This window comes from Molossus molossus, unplaced genomic scaffold (assembly GCF_014108415.1).
Source record: "Molossus molossus isolate mMolMol1 unplaced genomic scaffold, mMolMol1.p scaffold_m16_p_15, whole genome shotgun sequence".
NCBI lineage: Eukaryota > Metazoa > Chordata > Mammalia > Chiroptera > Molossidae > Molossus > Molossus molossus.
Genome location: NW_023425350.1, coordinates 29,125,328 through 29,145,057, shown reverse-complemented (window position 1 = coordinate 29,145,057; position 19,730 = coordinate 29,125,328). Strand labels below are relative to the sequence as shown.

The window sequence follows — 19,730 nt, the reverse complement described above, 5'->3', positions numbered from 1 at the left end:
TCTAAATGAGAAGCATTTGAAAATCTCACAGCTTTCTTTACAAGTAAATTCCACAGTCATGTATTTTGCTGGTGTCTGCTGATTAATTACAATCCTGTGACACCATGAAAAGCCCTGGTGGTTGGTGTTGTGCAGCTGTGGAGAAAAGTAAAGCGAGGCCCGGTGACGTTGCCAACTCTCTCAGGCTGGTGGGGATTCAGGCAGAGGGAGGTATTTTTTTTCACTCTGGCAGTCACCACATAAGAACAGAAGCCCCAGCCAGACCCATTTCTCCAGACTTCACGACGGGTGGTTTGGGTCCCCGTGGGGGTGTGGTGGAATAGTGATATTTGATCTGCTGCTTCTGAAATAACAGATCCATTATTAGAGAAAGCATTTTCAGTTTCCACATCAGGACATGTGTGCATTCTCCTGTCCAGTTACTTCTGTCTAGAAAACAGAAATAGTGGTTACATAAAGTAAATTTTTTAAAGATTTATTTTATTGATTTTTAGAGAGAGAGGAAGGGAAAGGGGGAAAAAGAGAGAGAAACATCAATATGAGAGCACAACATTGGCTGCCTCCTGCACACCCCCTACCCAGGCATGCACCCTGACTGGGAATCAAATCCACAACCTTTCAGTGCACAGGATGACACCCAACCAACTGAGCCACATGGGCCAGGGCACATACAGTAAATTAATTACAATTTATTTTTTCTCTAAACCAGAGGTGGTCAGCATATATTTGTTGTTCATAATTACAGATGTCTGACCCCAGAAAACCTGCCAACTCCTACCAATTTAGGGTCTGATGACTACGTCTCTTTTATCTTGGCCTCTGGCTTTTTCTCTACTCCCTTCCATCTGTAGCTCTCAAGTATGCCCTTACTGACATGAGAGAAAGAGAAGAAAAAGTCGAGTCTTGTTGCTTAGAAAGAACCATCTGTAGCTCTGATGAAGGATACAATAGGGAAAGAAAACAAACTGATTATTAAACTAGCCTTTCAAAGTTCTAGATGTGTTTATCTGCACTTGCTTTGGTCCACCCGCCTCCTCTCCTTGAGTCAGATAAGTGCGAATGAAGGATTTCTCTGATCTGCGTCTTTCTCCTTGGCACTTGCTAAGGTCAGAGGATCTCATTTTCGCCCTTGTCCACTTCTTTCTCTGCAACAGGTTGTACTCCTCCCAAAGGCCTTGTTGATGTCACATCTGAGTGTGAATCCACACGTAGGTGGGCACGCACACTTGCCTATGGCCTGTGTCGTGTCTGCGGGTACTGTGGCCTTCATTCTAAATATAGGCAGCTAGAGATATAACAGGATTTGTCTTTCTCTGCTTAATTCTAATATATAATGTCATGTAAGAGTAAAAAAGTGGGGTGTGTCTGCATTGCTGCCTCCACTCCTGATATCTCAGCAAAGATCTTCTAAAAAATCTCAATAGTTTACAAACATCACTGTCCAGTGTTTGCAAAGGCAAGCATCATTGTGGCCTACTTCTTTAGCCAACCTGTTCTGATAAACCCAGACATGTAGACCAGTTTAGATTTTCAGACTTAGACTTTAAAGGCTACATTTTGTATATGAGACTGCTAACATTAAGAAAGATGTTTGCATTTCTTTGCTAAAATCAATTTATAGATTGTTTGTAACTAATAAGCTCTTGTATCAAATGGTTGTCTGATCACAGAGTGGTCGCCTTGATTTGGAATTGTGTACAGAACCCAGGGCACAGGTACTTGGGTTCCTTGCCACTTGCTACATTCTCCAAAACCAACAGGCTTTTTGCAAAGAGACCAGAGCCACATTCTGCAGGTGTCTGTTTTCTTTGAGGGGGATATTTTGAGGAAACCTAAAAGGGAGGAACTTGCATTTAGAAAAAATATATTTTCACAGCAGATACTGCTTTTTCTCTGTTTTGGTTTAGGTTTTTCATTTGTTACAAGCCTTCTCAGACTCCAAATACAGAATGAATGCACACTTTCAGCAGGAGCTGGCTGACGTTGCTGTTTGTACCAAAGCCAAACTCTGGCTGGCCAAGAGGTATGTTAAAACCCCTCATGAGCAAGGAGTTATCAGGGGTTAGGAATACATTGGAGAATTGCTGTTTCTAGTTGTGGGAGTTTTAAACGTCACTGGCATGAGTTTTCTAAACTTATTGGAGTATTTATCTTTTTAGAACTTTGGGTTGTGGTAAAGAAAGAAAAATATTTTCTTGACAATTTTTCTAAAACTGCTGTGTGGCTGGGGGGCTTGTAATATGGCTTTTTATCTGTCCACTGATCAGTTTATTTTTATTAATACCTGCTATGTCCTCAGCCCTGTGTTAGATAGTGTAACAATGAAAGGCAGTAATTGAGGAGATCATGCGGTACATACTCTTGGGTGCCATGACAACTCAGAGATTAGAGATTGGTGTGAGACTTTAGCAGACAGAGGGACAGATAGGTGTAATAAGAAGACAAGGATGTTGCCATTTAAGTAGGTAGTAGAGTAGCTTGAATAAGCACGGCACAGAAGGGTCGATACATTTCCTTCTTCATTTTTGCTATTGTTAGGGTATTCTAGAATTTAGAACATTTTCTGTGTGAAAGATGGAGTGAAAGAATTTCTCATTTATGACGTAGGAAATCCTGTCTGTAACACTGTGTTCAAAATCCATGTCACAGAACTCGACTCTGATGTTGGGGGACAGCGTTATCGCAAGGACCTGGTGTGTCCTCAGTCAGTCCCAGCAGGCAGGTCTGGGGGAGGACCACATGCGACACGTTCCATGCTGTGTACGTTGTTTGATGAAGAATCAGTATAGTGGTTGACTAACCTAGCAACCTCTTTATTTTAAAAAAATATGCTTTTGTTTACTTTTGTTGGGCTTCCCGCCTTATGTGGCAAAGCAAGTGATAGGCAGCATGAGACCTGCAACTCAGAGTAATTCAACAAAGGATTGTGGAGCACGGACTACACACCAGCCTTTATATTAGGAGAGGTAGGAATGCATATACAGAAGAACTAGGCCCGGCTTCAAGGAGCTCACATCCAGAGATGAGAAAGATGTGTAAATAAATAATTTTCATCCCGTATGGTAAGGGGGATAATAAATGTATATAGTAAGAACAGAAGTAGCTCAGAGGAGGGGCAGGAGAAGCCTGACATCGTACCCTTCAAGGGATGGGTAGAATTTTGCTAAGTGGCCGGAGCAGGGAGGGGCATTCCAGGCTCAGGTAATGTCATAGGCAGACACGGTGGTATGAAATAGTTAGTGTGGAGAACTATAAAGAGCTATTCTGGCCCTGCCAGTGTGGCTCAGTGGTTGAGTGTCGACCCATGCACCAAGAGGTCGCCAGTTCAATTCCCGGTCAGGGCACATGCCCCAGTGGAGGCGTGCAGGAGGTGGCCAGTCGATGTTCTCTCTCATCGATGTTTCTGTCTCTGCCTCCGTTCCTCTCTCTCTAATCAATTAAGGAAAATATATATATATATTTTTTAAAAAGCTCTTCTGGCATAAGTATAAGGTACAAGTGGCAGAAAATAAAGCTGAAAAAATAATTGAGCCACATAGTGAGAAATCCTAAAGGAAACAAACCTTCGGGTGAAAGGGAGCCAGTGAAGGATCTCTCATTGTGTGGTTATGAGTTTCCGTGTTTTCTAAGCACCTATAGCTTTGGACAGGGATATTGATGGGGAAATTCTTTAGTGTCTGAAATGGCAAAAAAGTGATCGTTAACCTCTCATTTTAGTCTGATTTTTGTTCTCTCTCTTTTATTTGAAGACTAGGAGTTGATGGACCATAAACCACTTCCATGAGCCTAGTATCATTTGCCTTCTGTGTGGCTTTTAGACAACGTAGCCCAGATGCTTTTTTCAGAACAGGGAACTGTGATCACATTTGTGCTCTTATGTGTTTACCTATTCGCAGGCCAGACCCTCCAGCTATCATTTGTAGGTTATCAGGAAGTCAGGGCTCTCCAGAAACCATGCTATTGAAACCCCTGCTTTTAGCCGAACTGGCCCAGCCCCCTTAGTTTGCCACCCTCATGGGTTTATAGACATTCATCATCCACTGACTTGATGAGCCTGTTTCTTCTGTTTGGATAGGAAGGAGGAGACAGAGTAACAGGCCAGCCATCTGAATGGACCTTCATATTGTGCAATGCCTGAAGATGGATGGCAAAGCTAAGCTGTCATGAGCCTCCTCTCCAGCTTGAGAAGTCCTCCTGGCCTCTTTTAACCTTCCCTGTGGTTCCCATTGCAGTTTTCTAATCAGGCTTTTCATCATCATCACCCTCACCCACCTTCTCTGATTTTTCTCCATGATTTTCCAGCCCTAGAAAACAAAGGCATGAATCACTGCATTTCACTGGGTCTCCACCTTCCTTGCTGAGAGTCCAGGAAAGCCACTTTTTATGCTTTCAGTACAGTCAACACTTTATTATCCAAGTGTGAACTTTACACTTCATGGGTGGTCTGTAGATGGTTTCTAACACCAGGCTTCCTCTTTGTACCCAGCACACTTTTACCATTTTAATCAGGATGTGTTTAGAGCCTAAAATAAAGTTTGGAAGGAAAACACATGGCCAGAACACAATGCATTTCAAAGCCATGGATCCGTTTTTCTGTGTTATTTACATCACTGACACAATAACCTTGAGCTTCCTGAATAAGAAAGTATAGACCTGGATATAAGTGATGAAACTTTGGTCTGTCACATGTCACCCTGTCCCCGAGGTCCTCTGAGAGTGCTGCTACAGGAGGTGTTTGTCTCCACTAACAGCTCCTTGCTCACATGAGCTGTGTGGGTCCCCGTGGGCCCTTCTCAAAGCCAACCCCTGTCTTCACATTCTCACCTGCCTTTCCCATGGAAGATGTTACAATGCACAGTATCCCAGATTCCTCTGCTGAAGAGGCTTCTTTATGTCCCTCACGATTTACACATGAAAGAGGAATAAATGTTCCTTTGTGCCTACTGAGGACGTTCTGTATCTTTTGAGTATAAGCTATGAAACATTAATGTTATTGCAAAAACAAAAAAGTTGGTTTAAATTTTAGCACCAGCACCTTTTTCTCTCTACAGTTTATTTGATCTTTAGCCTGAGTTCATTCAGTCCAGTAAGTACAAAAACATGAGTGAGGATGTCATTTATTTGTCCTTTTATTCCCAAAGAAGGGTTTTTGTTTGTTTGTTTGTGTAAGTTCATTGGAGCCATTGGATAACCAATTCAGTTTTTAAAATTTTGACCCTGAAATTGGGGCACATAAAATAAAGACTTTTGTCATATATTTGTGTTTTGACTTTGCAAGATTAATAGGGATTTATATGAGGTGATTAAGCAATAGCCATGGAGTTGTTGGGGAATTTTGGGTGATGAATGGCCAGCTGGCAACATGGCCTGAGCAGAGGACTGGGCTTCTGCTCTTACAGGCCGCTTTTCATTCCAAGATGTCAAAGCCTTTATAGAAATCAGCTCATTAATCCTTCAAGTCCCTTCCTTCCCCTTTTTCCTCCATTCCTCCCTCCTCAATCCAGTTTACTGTCTCTCTCATGGTGCAAAGGCAGTGTACCAACTATTGAAGAAAAACTGAGTTGACCTAGGCCAGAAAATGAGTGAGAATAGGGATCAGCTGCTGTCCTAGAGAGGCGGGCCGTGGGCGCCATGGAGGAGGAGTCGGCACAGCCCCCCCCCCCCCCCCCAATCATGGCCCTGGCTGCTGCCCTGGCCCTTTGCAGGTTCCAGTGCCGCTGTCCCAGCTGGGTCACAGGCTCTGCCTGAAGAGAAAGGACTTTTTAAAAGCCCTGTCAAGTAGGACTAAGAGGAGAAATGATTTATTTACTTTGAGAAAATTATTATTATATCGAGCTTAAAATTTTTTAGATATCATTTTGGTTATCTAGTGTTTCCTTTGGTTATAAAAAGAAAGAAATAAGTGTGTGTGTGTGTGTGTGTGTGTGTGTGTGTGTGTGTCTTTTCTTTTAGTAAATTCAGAGAACTAAATGGACTGCCAGACTGTACAATAGATGATGTGATGACCAGGAAGAAAATATGTCCTACTAAATTTTTTCCCTTTTTTTTTTTTTTCTTGATGGTCAGTGTTGTATATACTTATCATAGAAAATTAGTCAAATATAAAATTTGAAGAGAAGAGAATATACATCTAATCTTAGTGCCATCCAATAGAAACCACTTATTATATTGGTTTTATGTATGTACTTTATTATTTTTCCTAATCATTCTTTTACATAGTTGAGGTTATACTGTATATATGTTATAGCTTACTTTTTTCACTTAACAGTATCATGAAAGCATTTGCTATTATTATTAAAAATTCTATGTGGTGTAGCCACTACGGAAAATAGTATAGCGTTTTCTCAAAAAATTAAAAATACAATTAACATATGATCTAGCAGTTCCACTTCTGGGTATATATTTAAATGAATTGAAAGCAGTCTTGAAAGCAGAGATATTTATACATTCATGTTCATAGCTGCATTATTCACAGTAGCCAAAATGTAGAAGTAATCCAAGTGTCCATTGATGGATGGATGGATAAACAAAATGTAGTATATATGGACAATGGAATATTATTTAGCCTTAAAAAGGAAGGCAGTTCTACACCTGCTACAACATGGATGAACCTTGAGGATATTATGCTAAGTGAAATAAGTCAGGTACAAAAGGACAAATACTGTATGATTCCACTTACACGAGGTACCTAGAGTAGTCAGTTCAGAGACAGAAAGTAGAATGGTGGTTGCCAGAGTCTGGGGGGCAGGGGAGAGGGAGGAATGAGGAGTTAGTGTTTAGTGTATATGAGGGTTTTAGTATTACAAGATGAAAAGCGTTCTGGAGTTGGTTGTATAACAGTGTGAATTTGGTCAGCACCACTGAACTGTACACATAAAATGGTTAAGATGGCAAATTTTATATTATGTATAGTTTATCACAATTTCAAAATTTTTTAATGACAAATGTTTTTAAAAATTCTTTGTTCCCTTATCATTCCCCTGAGTTTATCATTGTTTTGACTTCTTATGATAACTACTTTGCTTCCTAGTTTTACACCCTAGGCATCTCTAAAAATAAAATACTTTTGCCTGTTTTTGAATTAGAAAAAAAAAATCTTTGAAAATATAATTTGTAGCATATTTTTTGTAAGTCATTAGGTTTACCTAACCATTGCTCCATTGCTGGCCATTTAGTTTCTTTTTCACTTTTTATGTCATAAATAACATTCCAGTGAAAATCTTTGTGATTATTTGTGTGTGTGTGATTGTGGGTTATTGCCTTAGGTTTAATGTCCAACAGTTGAATAACTTAATCACAAAAATATGAACATTTTTAAGGGTCTTGATATATACTGCCATATTGATTTCCAAAAGAGAGGCACAGTTCATCTTTCCACCAGCAGTGCATGGGAGACCTCCACCAATATTTTAAGATTTTAAAGATTAGGTTAAGGAAATGTTTGCTTTTTGGATGCCTTCTGTGTGCCAAGCTTTGTTTAAGAGATTCGTAAATATTTCATTAACTGTTCTCAAATCTCCCGTAGTATAAGAAAATCTTTTCTGACGTGAAACAGTTGGGGAGACAAACCTGTGGGTAAGACACCCAATTCAGTCAGCTTTTCAGCTTGGTATGCATTAGCAGATAAGTCAAAACAATAGAGATATTTTTTCAGTTTTTACTTCCAACATTTGAGCATGGAAGCTGCCATGCTTTCACATTTTATCATATCGGCTTAATAAAGAGTCTTGCCCTGGGCTGTCCATGGGACACTGCTCAGACCTGGGTATACTGTGCACTCTCAGCTAGGGGGTCAGACTGACAGTGCATCTAGATCAAATTGACCATAGACGTGTTTTGTTTGACTTGAGCAGGGTTTAAATTTTCATGTATTTTAAATTAGCCCTTGATATTTAAAAATCATGAAATTTCACAGTAAATCATATTTCTAGCTTCTTTTGAAAAACTAGAAGATCTGGCATTACCAGGTCAAATTCCCACATAGCTGCAATGGGCCAGAGCTCAGTATTGGCTGTCCTCTCTTGACAGAGCATGTGCTCTGTCCTTCTCCACTGTCCCATCCCGGCCACTTCCCTCATTAGGTTACCTGCAGCTCCCACAGAACAAAGAGTTTGTGACTCTTGGTATTGGCATTTATCAGGTACCAGATCGGCTGATGGCTGCATAGTAGAATCATCTGGAGAGGTTTTCAAACCTACCGATGCCCGGTCTGACCTCCAGAATGTCTGATTTTTTGGTTTAGGGTGTAACCCAAGCATTGGTATTTTTAAAACTCTCCAGGAGATTCTCAAGTGCAGTCAGATTGAGAACTGCTGATGTTTTCCTGTGCATTCTTGTGTCTCCCATTGCCCTGCAGGAGAGGGTCAGGGATGAGTTCTGGGTAAAATAATAGTCATGCTAGAGCACACTTGCCTATTTCTTCTGAGGCTGGTGAGTCACTAGAGAAAGATGGATTGACAGTTTCTCTAGCCTGCTTCCCAGAAGATGTAGCCATGAAAATGTAGTTCCACAGATGTGCCAGTGTGAGGGCCGTACCATTGTTTAATATATGGGTGAATTTCTGAGGTCGGTACTTAAATCTACCTTAGTAAGTTAGTTTAAATTCTTTCAGTTGCTCTCACAAGGGCCATTTAAATCTGATACTCTAGTATGGTAGATTGTCCTGGAAAATCATGGCCCATTTTCATTTTTTGAGGTGATGAGGTGATACTTAAGTAGAATGGACAATACTTATATCCCTTCATTCAACAAATACTTATTGAGCCCTGCTATATTCCAGGCTATATTAAATACTGCAACTATTTATTAAAACCACTACTTCAATGTAGCAAGGGCAACAAAACAGAGTCTTGTCAGATAGACTCATAGACCTAGAACTTTAGTGCCAGGCTCTGTGATCATTCAGCCCTCTCTTTGAAAGACTCCCTACCATCACACCTTCGTTCTCAAGGGCTGTGTCTGGAGCTTGGAGCCACAGGCTAGGACTGAGGCTACTGAAGGGGTCATCCCAGAATTCTTTCCCCGTCCACCTGGGATGACCTGCGCTGAGGGGCTGAATGACCCCGGCACTGTCCTAGGGAGTCCACACTCCTTTGTCTGGGCAGCCGTCCCAGCGGCCTCAGTGCCTGGGGTAGGACCAGTGCTCTGTTGGCACGCAGTGAGTATTTATCATTTCGAAAAATAACAGTCTGATATTCTGGTGAGAAAAACAGACTCTCAGGAACACAAGAACAGGTCCCAAGGTTACAAGGAAAGCAACCTTGAGAAATAAATGTTTGAATAAAACAGTACTGATGGGGGGAATAGATGGTGGAGGGAGCTAATGTTTATTGAAAACCTAGTCTTTGTACTAGACCTAATGGTTTGTTACCCCAAGTTAGTTCTTATTTGCAAAAATTATTACTATCTGATCAAACTCATTTCCTATACGGCTCCCTGCTCAGTGCTCCTGACACTACCTCCAGGAGCTCCTCATCTGCTCCTCCCTTGCCTAGTACATGTATTTCCAGTTGCTTCAGCATCTCCTTCCCTGTCCATCTCCTTACCCATACTCTCGTCTGTTCTCACCGTGCTCTCTCGTACTTACTGGTCCCCACTAAGCTGAGTGGTATGCTCCTTGAGGGCCTGTGGATTTAAATGTGTAAGGAAAATATGCTTATAGAGACAAAGCTAGGGCTTGCTTTTGTGTGGCAATCCCAGTTCTTCCCCAAGGGGTCTGTGGCCAGCTGCAGGGAAGTTCTGGTTTAGGATTCTGTTTTGCTTTACAGCTGAAGACAGCATTTATTTTCTAACCACCAGATTTATTCACACAAGAGACTACACTTCCCAGGCAGGAATACTGGGGTTTAGGTCTGATTCCATTTTCCCACTGCCCCTGCGCCTTTCCCAAATCCCTCATGTCTCTGCCTCGTCGCCTCCCAAAGGAAGAGGACCTTCTCTCATAACTACTGTACTTGAAATAGAGCCCTCAGCCCTTTGCCGCAGCTGCAGGGTGCCGCTGTTCCCATGCCGTTGAACAGAATCCAGTCAAGAAGGATTGTTAAAATCTTCAGATGATAATGTGGCGTTTTAAGGCTATCATTTGTGGTCCCTGCCAAATCTTGAAGGGAAGCAAGTCTGAACAGAGATGGTTAGTTACATAGCAAGTTTCCAGGCATTGCTAGGGGTTGGGGTTTGCTTTGGGTTTGTTTCTTTTTCACTCTTTCTTTTTCTTTTTTATCAACATAAAAGTTTTCCCAATATTCCCCTCCACTCCCTTTTTAAAATTGCTTTTCTTTCACCCCCAGATTTTATTGGAGAGGAAGATTTTCATTAGGGTCTCTCTTTAAACTTCCAATTCAGCCCATTCAAAGTCTCCTTGAGCCTCATGCATATTTATTTATTTATTTATTCATTTTTTAAAAGTTTATCTTTCTTGTTGAAACTTTTACAGATGCACCCCCTTTTTACACATATTTAAATGATGAGAGAAATGAAGTTGCTGTATTTTAGTTCAAGCTTGTTGACATTTATTCCTTTCCCTTTCAGACTGCTCAGGAATGTTTAAGGTCATGTTATCTCAGAATGAGATCTTGTTTGCATTTTTTAAAAACAGAGAGAAACATTAAGTTAGCATATTTTAACCCAAACTAATGGACAAGATGCAAAACATTTTCATTAGATAGTACTTTTTTTGTTGTTAATCCTCATGCAAGGATATCTTTTCATTGTCTTTTTAGACAGAGTGGAAAGGAAGGAGGGAGATAGAGAGAGAAAGACATCGATGTGAGAGAGACATATTGATTAGTTGCCTCCCACACAACCCCAACCAAGGCCAGAGACCGAACCTGCAACCCAAGAACATGCCCTTGACAGGGAATTGAACCCGAGACCCTTTGGTCTGTGGACTGACACTCTAACTGCTGAGCCAAACTGGCCAGGGCTAGATAGTCCTTTTAAAAATATGTCAAGTCTTGCACAGCTGGTGTGGCTTAGTAGTTGAGTGTCGGCTCATGCACCCAAAGGTCACCAGTTTGATTCGTGGTCAGGCACATGCCCAGGTTGTGGGCCTGATCCCCAGTGGCGGGTGTGTAGGAGATAGCCAATTCATGTTCTCTCATTGATGTTTCTGTCTGTCTCTTCCTCCCCCTTCCTCTCTCTCAAATCAATAAAGAAAAAATACTAAAAATAAAAAAATAAATGTACTCTCAAAACAAAAATAAAAATATGTCAAGTCTCGCTCTGGCTGGGTGGCTCAGGTGGTTGGAGCATTGTCCCATGCATCAAAAGGTGGCAGGTTTGTTTCTCAGTTAGGGCTCATACCCAGGTTGCAGGTTCAATCCCCAGTCACAACACGTGCGAGAGGCAACTGATTGATATTTTTCCCTCCCATCAATTTCTCTCTCTTTCCCTCTCTCCCTCTTCCTGTTCCTCTCTTTGAAAAAAAAAACAAAAACAAAAATCAATAAAAATATGTCAAGTCTTGAAGGAATAAGCTGTTTGAGAAGAAGTGAAGCTTGAGAATATATGAAGTATTTCTTGTTGACAGGCTGAGCTTATGGAAACTAGTTGGGTAAGAGCAGTTAGAAGTGGTCAATGTTTTAAACTGAGCCTTCGAGCAAGTTGCCCAAGATCAAAGTTTTTTCATACTGCAGTGGGAAATAAAAATAGCCTTTTATGCAATGTACATCAAGAACCCAATCCCCAACTGCTGATGCTTTCTACTTTTGAATATAGAGATCTGCACACCTAACCTGGAGATGTAATTAGTTCAATGAAGGACTCAGAAGTGATCTGTCTTGATCCACTTGTAGCTCTTGGCTTAGTTGGGTATTGCTGTTGGAAGATATGGACAATGTTGTCATTGCCCAGCTTTCAAGGGACTGTGCAGGCTTTCGGTGTTCTCAACACATTTTCATGCTATTATCTAAAACTCTAATATAGTGGGGTTCTTCCCTTTAGCATGTAACATGTTCCATCTTTTGGATAAATCAACACTATGGTTATCTTCATTGAGCCATTCCCAATTAATTCAAGGAAATTCAGATTCAAAAACAGTACAAAGCAAGGCACAGTGGGGAATATAGAGATGAATGATGTCGTCCCTACTTCAAAAAGCAAGTACATAAGACAGGTATGGGTTTAATTAACTGTAAATAAGTAAGAATTTGGTAAATGCTGGAATGAGGCCAGAGTGTGTTTCAGGAGCCAGCTTTCTGTGTGTGGGGGGGGCGCGGGGGTGTCAAGGAAGTCTTCTAAGAGTAAGGAGGTCTTTAAAGGCTTGGTGAGATTCAACTGTTAGATAAGGTTAATTTTCTTAGATTGGGGAATGAGTGAGGTTATACTGGTCTGGCCTATGTTGCTAAGTAAATTGTGCTGGTCTCATTGCCCAAGTACAAAGGAAAGAATCTTAGTACAGTGTTCAGCTTATGGGAACCACTTTAGTAATATATCATGGAGTCTCTATTGTCAGAGTTTAGTTATGTTCCAACCTAGTTGGAAGGAAAGCTTATCTAGGTGAAACAGCCAACAGCAATGTCCACATAGAAGTTGTAATTCTGTAGTACATAAAATTAGCACAGAATTCAGAAAAGAACGTAGACATGGATAGTCAGGTAAGGCTTTCTAGGGCAGGTGGGTATTTGACATGGGTCTTCGAGCATGGGTGTGATTTGTAAATACCAAACATGGTGGGAAAAAGCATTTCAAGATGGTGGACAGCATGTGCAGTGCCATACTGTGAGAATGCATGTGCTATGTCGTGGGCCAGTGAGAGGACAGAGCTGAAGAAGACCTACATGGTGTGTTTTGGAGAGCAGTACAAGATCTGATAAAAGACCAGTTGTGGCAGGCCTTAAATGTCAGCCAGAGGAATTTGGATTTGATCCAAGAGGTAAAAGGAAGTCAGTAAACTCAGGCTTACACTGGCAAATAGGCTGCCATCTTTATGCACATGAGATACACTGAGGAGTGTGTTAAATCTTTCCAGACTCTCCCAGTGATCAACAAAACTTCCAACCCTTCCTAGTGGTTAACAAAAGCTCCCTTATAGCAATCCACCAGCTCTCTGTCATCTGGAAGCCCCTGTTGCCTACCTGGGCAGCTAGTAATGGGAATAGAGATGTAGCCTGATACATCTTCTCAGTATTGATAAGAGGACCATAGCACCACAGAATTTATAGCTGGAAAGGGAATTTAAAGTTCATCTAATCCAGTGGAATCCTTTCTTCAAACAGAAGCTTAAGTGGAAGTTCAAGATGTTGAAGATAGAAGAGATGGGAAGTATGGTGCAGGCTGGGATGGGGGCCTAGAGGCCCACCCACATGGCTTCTCACCCATTGGGAGCCCCAGAAAAGACTAAGAGTAGCACTCTAGCTCCTATTTCAAAACAAGGATCTAATCCAAACCAGTATTTGTAGATAAGGAAATAAACACAAGAGGGCAGGTGATTTCTTCCTTCTTGACAGATGTGGCTGGCTCTAGAGATAGCCCAAGTTAGGGATGTAAATAGCAAATTTATTTTTTGCCTCCTTTTTTTTTGTTAATCCTCATCTGAGGATATTTTTTCCATTGATCAGAGAGAGTGGAGGGGTAGGGTAGGAGAGTGAGACATCAGTGTGAGAGAGACACATCTGCCAGGGCTGGGGATTGAACCTGCAACCCAGGTACATGCCCCTGACCAGGAGTCAAACCTGAGACCCTTTGGTCTGCGAGCTGATGCTCTAACCACTGCACAAACCAGTCCGGACTATTTTTGCCTCTTGATCCACTTTTTTCCTCCATGCAAACTGATCATCCTCATAGAAAATACTGCAACCCTAAGCCTTGGGCTGCCCGAGGCCCTCTCTCCAGCGGTGCCTTCTCTGGGCAGAGACCCATGCTCTAGACCTTCTTGCCATCATGACTTAGCTATTCTAGATCCCCTTTCCTCAGAAATCCACTCACAGCTGGCTGCTGCTTGATCAGACCAACAAATCGTGCTAACATGTTACTAAGTTCCAATATGCAAATAAGTTCATTCTCTGGGTCATACAATTGTTTTTCATTAGTGACCTTTTGGAGACTCTAAGGGCAGGCTTCCAGGTAACACGCAGACCTGGCGGGAGGGCTTCTGTAGGCCTCACCAAGCCGCCTGCTTTTCCACCCTCCTATTGAGCTGGCTGAGCCCTGGTACATTTGCCCTGTGTGGCCCGGCTTCAGGCTGCCTCCAGGAGGGCTTATCGGGCACATGGGCTGGTCTTATGTGAATGGGCCAAGGGAACGGCTTTGAGAGAGACCCTCCAAGCCTGCTGTCCTTCCTGCCCTCACCTGCCAATGATGCCCAGACTTCCGTGGCCAAGGGACTGGCCTGCAGGACTCTGGAAATAACACCTTCCCACACAATTTCAGGAGCTTTTTCCAGGGCTCCCTTCCTGAACCAGAAGGGACCCTCACCAGCCTAAGGCCCTCTGTTCCTGGGTGACTACAAGGAGGGTCACTTTGAGAGGCACTTAGTGAATGGAAAAGCCTCCAGCCTGTGAATGCACCTTCTGGAGTTCAGGAGAGGCAGAGCACACTCGAGGTTAGCAGGTCTGGGTTCCGGTCCCGGCTCAGCTACTTCACCAATGATGTGTGGCCTGTAATTTGGGGGTCAGGGGCTCAGTTTTTATCTGTAAAGTGGTATGCTCTAAAATGACATTATGAAATAGATGAGGGCAGGGGAGGACATGGTGAGTAATGGGTGTGAAAGTATAAAAGAGCTTGGCAAATCTAGGGAATATCTATTGTTAAATAATTACGTCTTTACAGCATAATCGTCCGTGTTGCAAATAGGCCTTAATGTCGGCCCTCACAGAAACAGCTCTGCTCGGAGCCCGGCACATCATCGGGCTGGCTACCAGCACGCAGCCCCAGAGCGCACGGCTGCCAACCTAAACACTCCGATCGTTTGGCGCAGCGTCTCACTCTCCGTCCCATTGTGTTTGGGACACACAGATAGTTTGTCTGGAAAACCTGGATTCTGTTCTTGGTTTTTGTCCTGATCTTGGGTAGGTCACTTGAGCTATATGAGCTACTTCGTGGATTTGTAAAAATAGGAACAATAATGCCTTTTAAAAATAATATTTTTCTTCTGTCTTAAGAATTTAATAAAGATAAAAGAATCTTTTTTGAAGATAAAACTTCTAATAAAGTGCAGTTGATATTATTATTATCATTATCACTGTTATGGCCAGGGCCAGTGTCCAAGTGTGTACTTTGCCAGGTTCACATTGGCACAGTTCTGTTGACTGTACTGTTCGGAATTCTCACCTTGTGCCCTGGCCGGGTGGCTCGGTTGATGTGTTGTCCCATACACCAGAAGTTGAGTGTTCAGTTCCTGGTCAGGGCACATACCTAGGTTTCGGGTTCGATTTCCGGTCAGGGTGCATGCGGGAGGCAGCCAGTCAATGTTTCTCTCTCACATCCATGTGTTCTCTCTCTGTTCTCTCTCTCTCTCTCTCCCTAAAAATCAATGGAAACATATCCTTGGGTGAGGATTTAAAAAAGAAAGAAATTCTCACCTTGTGACCTTCATATAGACTTCTCAGCAGTTTCTAGAAGTTTTCATTCACCTTACTTATTTATCTTTTTGTGTAATCCTAGGGAGAAAGTACATTTTGAAAAGAAAGGAGACTTCTGTTAGCATTTTATATAATAACTGAAGCTATATATCCTCCAAGCCCCAAACTGTACAATAAAAGTTCTCTTGGATACTACTTTTCTCCCATAATTCCTAGCACATAGCTTATTAAGTTATTAACCAGCAATTTCTCTGGCAGCATATTAAACTTTACTTTTAAACAAGTCACAGAGGGGGGGAAACATGCATCTCTCATAAAAGGAATAAAAAACATACACCCTCTAAAACGGTTTCCCCAGGCTTTGAACAAATCCCAAGTCCCACACAAGGTCTCTTTTTCCTCATTCTCTGCACATAACTTGAGTGTTAGTACATTAATGAGAAAAAGATGCCTCATAGAAAGATGGAAAAATATGAGGGCCTCTGGGGTGTGGGAGCTCCCCGGGGCCCTCTGGAAGGCAGGTGAGCCTGAGTGAAGGGAAGGCAGAGCCTCGGCATCCGGCTCCTCTCGCGCAGGGCATTCCTAGGGAAGCAGAGCAATGTGGCCTCGACCCTGACCCAAGAATGCCTTCTGCGTGCTACTTGGGACCCTGGCAAAGTGGTGAAGGCCCTGTGTGTTCAGAGCCCATCCCCAGGAACAAAAGCTGCTCCTCCAGGGGAAGCCCTGTGTGCTCCATGGTGCAGGGCTGGGACGTGTGGTTGCTTCCTGGACAGACTCGCAGCTCCTGCTTCTCGTGCTTTGTGCACAGCAGCTCAGTACGAATTCCCTGTGAGCTGGTCAGCCACCAGAGCAGGGCATGAAGATGGCTTCACTTTAAAAAGAAAATCCAAGTAGGAGGGCTCCAGGGCAGCTTATATGTGTGGGTTGTGAGAATAAACACTTGAAAAACTCCAGACCGAGAAAGGCTGGATGGAAGTGGGAGCATAACATACAAATGCAGCTTTGCCATCCCGCCTGCCCCGGGGAGGGCAGGGTAAACAAGCAGTCCCGGGTAGCCAGCCAGGCGCTGTGGGCTGCTGCCAGCTGGCCCCCGTGCAGGTCTGAATTCTGGATGTTACAGTGGGGAAAATAACTTGTTTAAAAATATATATTCTGCAATTCATGACCATTTGGCATCTTGGTTTAAACAAATCCCCTATTGTTTCTCTAAGAATACCATATGATTGTTGCTTGGCTGGGGGCTGTGGTAAAAATGGAAATCAGAAGGGAGAGAGGGGTTCTTTTTATTTAATTTACACTTCCACATTTATATGACTGAATGTGGCCTGCATCAAAGCAGTACCTCCTGGCTCCTGACCGCAGCAGCTCTTCCTTTTATAACCAAATGTCAGGAGAAGCAGCGTCTGGGCTGTGGACAGCTACCCTGGTAGAGCTGCCCGGCACTACAAAGATGGCCAGGGGCTCTCTGGGAGACCGAAGGAAGGCCAGCAGTGTCCTGTCGGGTCAGCCACTGAGATTGTCCTCGGAGGCTGCTTTCTGATGGTTAGTCAGGGGAGGTTTCCTAGAAGATAGGCTTTGACTGGGTTTTAAATAAAGGACATGGTGGCTGGACATTGTCAAGTGGCGGGGTCCATGGCAGGATGTGGGAACATATTACAGACTGTTTTGCCTTCTTCTTCTATTACTGCTTTCCCTCTATCATCATTCTTCTCTTTTCCCTCCCTCCACTTCCCACCTGCCTTCTTCTGCTTATTCCCCACCCAAGTTCCCTCTCTTTTCTGGTCTGGTTCTCCTCTTGCCAGCCTGTTTTGGGCCTGGGGGTGGTCCCCAGGACATAGCTTCATGAAGCGACTGCTGGCTCTGGTGAGAGGCTGCCGGTGCTTTTTGCCCAGTGGAGTTGAGCACAGAGATCTGAGTACGAGTGGACCAGTGCAGAGCCCAGATTAGAGGAGGAGGCTGCAGCGGGTTGTGAGGAACCCCTGCTAGCACTCGGACCCAGGGTCCTTCTGGGCCATTAAGCTTGGCAGCTGCACCTGTTTGATTTTCTGGTCTTCATTCTTCCCTGCATGTGGCACATTCCTACCTGTGTATCTTTGCTCTTGTTAACTGTCCTGCCTGGAATTCTTTCTTCTCATTGGCCAAATCCTTGCGTATCCAGACCCCTCCATAAAGACATTCCGAATCTCTGATGACTTTTCGTGCATTTGGGTTTTCTCCACATACACCCTTCCCCACGCACACACATGCACACGAGACCATAAGCTCTCAGAGCCAGAGCTTTGTCCTCTCACTCCTTTTCCGTCCCAAGTAGGACACCACCATGGTGCTCAGTCAGTGTTTCTAGGTTAATAAAGCTAAGCCATGAGTCTAATCAGGATTCTGGAGGCGTAGTTCCCTGGGGACTGTAGTGACGTCAGTCCCTGACTCTGTTGAAGTCCAGGTGCGGTCTCTTCACTTAGTGACCTCAGCAGACACTAGAAACCTGAAGCCAGAACAGCTGTTTCTAGCCCTTGGAAGATGGCAATGCACTCTTCTGGAAGAGTCCAGAGTGAACTCTGTCCGTTCCAGGGAGCCCTCCAAGGCTACACAGAAGTGAGTGGGCATTCCAGCTCTCCAGTGTGGATTGGGCTGTGGGGTTCCCACTGGGGACTCCAACCCTTTGGAGTTTGGGGGCTCTTAATACTCACTCCTAAGCTCTCCTATTTGGGGCATTTCACTCATCCTCTGTCATTTCCTGCTGTTCTTCCCCTTTGCACTTCTTGTTACTCTCCAAACATGTCATGTGCCCAAGTCTTTGGACATGTTGTGCTTCCTCTACTGTGGTCACTTTGCCCGTGGTCTGTATCCCAGACTCTCGCCCATTCTCCGGCTCTCTGCCAAGTCACTTACTGACTCACCCAGGTTCACCAGTTTCCTCTTCCACCATCTATAATTTCTGCTCTGCCAACCCCTCCTTCACGGCACTCATCATACTCTAGTACGATTGGTTGCATGTTTCTCCCACTAAACTAGTGGCTTTCAAGTTTTTTGATGGCCACTCACAACAAAAAATACATTGTACATGTGACCTAGTGTGTACCTGTGGGCTGTGTGTGTATGTGTATATGTATACACACACTCGTGAAATCTTGCACAGCTTGTAATTTTAATGATGTCCATATAAGACATGAAGTCTAAAAAATGCAACAGAAAGGGAATTTACTCAAGATTTAGCATATTCAATTTCAGGAATGTTTTCTTTCAACATAGCCCTCATCATTTTGGATACCAAGCATAACCCTATTGGTACCATTCAGTATAATTCAGAATGGCTTATTACCTGGAAAAGAAAAAGAAAGGAATTAGAATGAATCAATTAATGTTTTTACTTAAATTTCAAAATGATTTACTTCTTACATATACATGTATTAAAAATTCACTCTGGCCCTGGCCGGTTTGGCTCAGCGGTTGGAGTGTGATCCAGAGAGACCCAGGTTTCGTTCCTACTAACGGCACGTACCTCAGTTGCAGTTTGTCCCCAGCCCTGGTTGGGGTCATGTGGGTGGCAGCCACTCGATGTGTCCCTTTCATATTGATGTTTCTCTCTTTCTCTCTCTTCCTCTCTGTCCCTCCCGTTCTATCTGAACAAGAAAATGGAAAAATGTCCTCGGTGAGGATAAAAAAATAAATTCATTCTGGGCAAGGACTTCACAAGTGAAGGAAACCATGCTACCCTTTTACTTGGCATACTCTGGTTGTATGTCTCCTTTCTCCCTTTCCCTAGTTTTCTCTTTCTTCCTCCCTCCCTTCCTTCTTTTCTTTCTTCCTCTTACGCTGATCACTACCCACTAGTTGATTTCCTAACCAGCAAAATGGATCATAACCTACAGTTTGGAAAACACTATTCAGGACTCTAAGTTCCTTGAGGGCAGTGACTGTGTCACTGAATCATTTCATCTCCATATTTCCAAACACTGGCACTATTCCTGGCTCTTAGTTGCCTCTTAGTAAATGTTTTCTGAATGAATGGTTCTCAGTTAAAAAGCTCTGCGGCCACTGGGATTCCGGAAGAGACAGGAGACGTGAATAATTCATCACAGACTTCCCAAGAGCTCCTGCTGTCCCCGACACTAGGGCCATTGTGGACGTGTCTGGGAAGCCCCGAAGCCCCCCTCTCTCTGCCCTGCCTTCTGCCTCCCCCAACTTCCAGGAGAGAGGGCAGGAGGTTTAATG

The 19,730-nt window shown here is 43.4% G+C and overlaps 1 protein-coding gene across 1 annotated transcript in view; it reads left to right on the top strand.

Annotated features, from left to right (window-relative positions):
* Positions 1-19,730, top strand: part of THADA (THADA armadillo repeat containing) — a 323,998-nt gene that overhangs the window by 223,356 nt on the left and 80,912 nt on the right. The window contains exon 30 of the mRNA XM_036262631.1: positions 1,908-2,023. Coding sequence (XP_036118524.1) covers positions 1,908-2,023 — 116 coding nt within the window. The remainder of the gene's footprint in view (positions 1-1,907; positions 2,024-19,730) is intronic.